We start from the raw sequence: 2505 nt of genomic DNA on the forward strand, positions 1-2505 counted from the left end.
TTCACCACCTCCACATCCTCCCCCCTGATGGTGCTGGGGGTCAGAGGCCTCTTGCTGCTCCGCCTGAAGTCCACCACCAGCTCCTTAGTCTTGCTGATGTTGAGCTGGAGGTGATTGTTGTCACACCAGCCTATGAAGTCTATGAATGAATGACCTGTATTCGAATTTGTGAAAAGGAAGTGTGTTCATTCTTAACTTTTTGAACAACCTTCCTGTAATGCTATCACTTCTGTGTTCTCAGTTTTGATTTATTTTTGGATGTTACAGGAACACTACTATGATGCAGATGGTGGATCTGGCTACTTGGCATGGAGGATAAAGACGGTTCAGCGCAACACTGCGGTTCAGTCCCGGAGGTGCTACCCCAGCACTACCTATCAAGATGGTCCAAAGAGCAAGAGGGATTTTCTCTTGACTTGTGAGCAACTGACTGGCGAGGAATGCAGAGAGGCAATATCCTTCATAAAGCATTCAGCTGACGAATCAGTTGTCAAAGAGAAGATGAAGGCAACATTTCAGTGTCGGATGACTCGGGACCAGCAAGCCTCTTCAACAGTCCTGGATGTGTTTCCTCGACATCCCTGGCTTGGTAAGAACAACATGTCATATTTTGTTTATTATTTGGATGGTCTGAGGGGTTGCCATGACTCATGGTGTTTCTCCTGTAGGTTGACCAAGATTTCACAATGATGTTTGGAGAAGAGATTTCTGGAAAAATGTTGGCGAGATGGCCCACTTTCTTCAAACCTAGGATCTTGGCAGACTGCAAGAACCTACACTCTAATGTTCATGTTGATGACCTCTTGTCTGCACAACAAAACTCAAATGAGTCAGGCAAGTATTTTCTCTTGCAGATTTTGTTTACTGAAAATCTTGAGACCTTTCAATGTTATCGGTTGCATAACCTTGATTTAAGACTATTTTCAGCTTTAAACGACTGACTGTTATATTTGCATATTTTTTGCCCCTAGGATGGGACAGTGACCTGTCAAGCATTCTACTCTTGGTTCATCTACTCCCCCCAACCTCAAAAGGCCATAAGAAGAGTGCTAAAAGTAGCTCGTATCAAGCTGTCAGCCATGTTGTGAGATATCTCAAGGTAGGCATTATTTTAGTTTTTGTATGCAGTTGTTATATCACTGGCACTCCTTGAGTTGGGACAATTTTGTTTTAAGTAGCTTAGTATGCCATTAAAACTTCTCTGTCTCTCTACGTTTTTGTAGATTGGAGCCAGTGTTGAGACCTTCCTTTCGAGTTTGGAACCAGGGCAGCCCTTCCTGCTGTGTGTTGGTGAACAGAAGAACAACATTCAACGGTTCTACGTCATCGTTGACCACAAGGCCATCCCTTGCAAGGGGCAGACATCCATGGCAGCCTTCGATGAACTCTTCAAAGCTCAATTCATCTTCAGTGTCAACTACCATGAATCCCTCACCAGCTTCTACACTTTCATACAAACCACGGTATTTAACATTGATATTGGAAGTGCCAAGGAAAGTCCCAGAGTCAAAGAACTCAGAGCAAGGCTTCTGCACACTGATATCTGAAGTTATTTACATCACTGGATGCAAATATGCTGATTTGTTTTATCTGTAAGGGACACCACACAAGTTCTGCATTGCTTTGTCAGCATTTGAAATTTCACCATGGTTTATATCCTGGAAAGTGGACACACTGTATTTTGATGAACACTATAGTTCATACTGTATTGAGGAGACGATTGATTCATTTTCTGTTATTTCTATTGATGATTTACGTTATTATAGACCCTATGACAAACAGTTTTCTAATGAGATGGATGGAAAAACATACATAGTGCCACATTGTCATATTGTGTAACCTGTGCTGTTAAGGACTGCATGGACGTTAGGGGTGTTGAAAATAATCGTTTCTACGATGCATTGCGATGCGGACGTGGACGATTCGGTCTCGATGCAGTGACGGAAGATAATCGGTTATAGAGTAGTAACGTTGCTTCCTGATTTTCCGGCCGCGGCTTTACTATAACATTTTTTCTGTCACTTTAATATCAAATCGGTCGGTGACGCAGAGATCAGGGAACAGACGTGACAGCGGCATAGCAACACGGAGCAGTCTGCTTTATCCACCAACACAAGAACACCAGTCCAGAACCGACAGCAGAAGGACCCGCTCTCAATCACTCCGTGTCAGAGACACAGGGTCCCTGTGTCTCTGAGCCGCAGCGACACGGAGTGTGACAGGGATTTATGTTTTTCAAAAATAATCGCATTACAATCATGTCAGGTTTTTGGTGGATTTAATTAAGTCTTGGATTGCAAAGTATGAATGTCCTCTAGCAATTTTCAGACGATATATACGTGTGTAAAGTTTGTGAAGGCAGGAGGAAAAAAGCTTCCGCGATCACCGTCTCCTCTCCGTTCCTCCAAGCCCCGCCCCCTCCCTGAAAATAATGAGTGACATGCTGATAGTGACCCGATAGAAACTTTGTTATTCACTTAATCACTGAGATATAATGAAGCTAAT

General features: G+C 43.2%; 1 protein-coding gene across 1 annotated transcript; it reads left to right on the forward strand.

The window, feature by feature from the left end:
* Positions 1-236: 236 nt before the first annotated feature.
* On the forward strand, positions 237-1865 carry LOC139432890 (uncharacterized). The gene is made up of 4 exons (XM_071206774.1): positions 237-589; positions 669-834; positions 972-1099; positions 1224-1865. The coding sequence occupies exons 1-4, from the start codon at positions 563-565 to the stop codon at positions 1545-1547; spliced, it is 645 nt and encodes a 214-aa protein (XP_071062875.1). The 5' UTR covers positions 237-562; the 3' UTR covers positions 1548-1865.
* Positions 1866-2505: the final 640 nt, after the last annotated feature.

The sequence above is a fragment of the Pseudochaenichthys georgianus genome, chromosome 19 (genome assembly GCF_902827115.2).
Source record: "Pseudochaenichthys georgianus chromosome 19, fPseGeo1.2, whole genome shotgun sequence".
Lineage (NCBI taxonomy): Eukaryota > Metazoa > Chordata > Actinopteri > Perciformes > Channichthyidae > Pseudochaenichthys > Pseudochaenichthys georgianus.

Coding starts and splice junctions, on each gene's coding strand:
- LOC139432890 (XM_071206774.1), top strand. CDS start 563: ATGTGTTTCCTCGACATCCCTGGCTTG. Junction 835..971: donor ACAAAACTCAAATGAGTCAG/GCAAGTATTTTC, acceptor TTTTGCCCCTAG/GATGGGACAGTGACCTGTCA. Junction 1,100..1,223: donor ATGTTGTGAGATATCTCAAG/GTAGGCATTATT, acceptor ACGTTTTTGTAG/ATTGGAGCCAGTGTTGAGAC.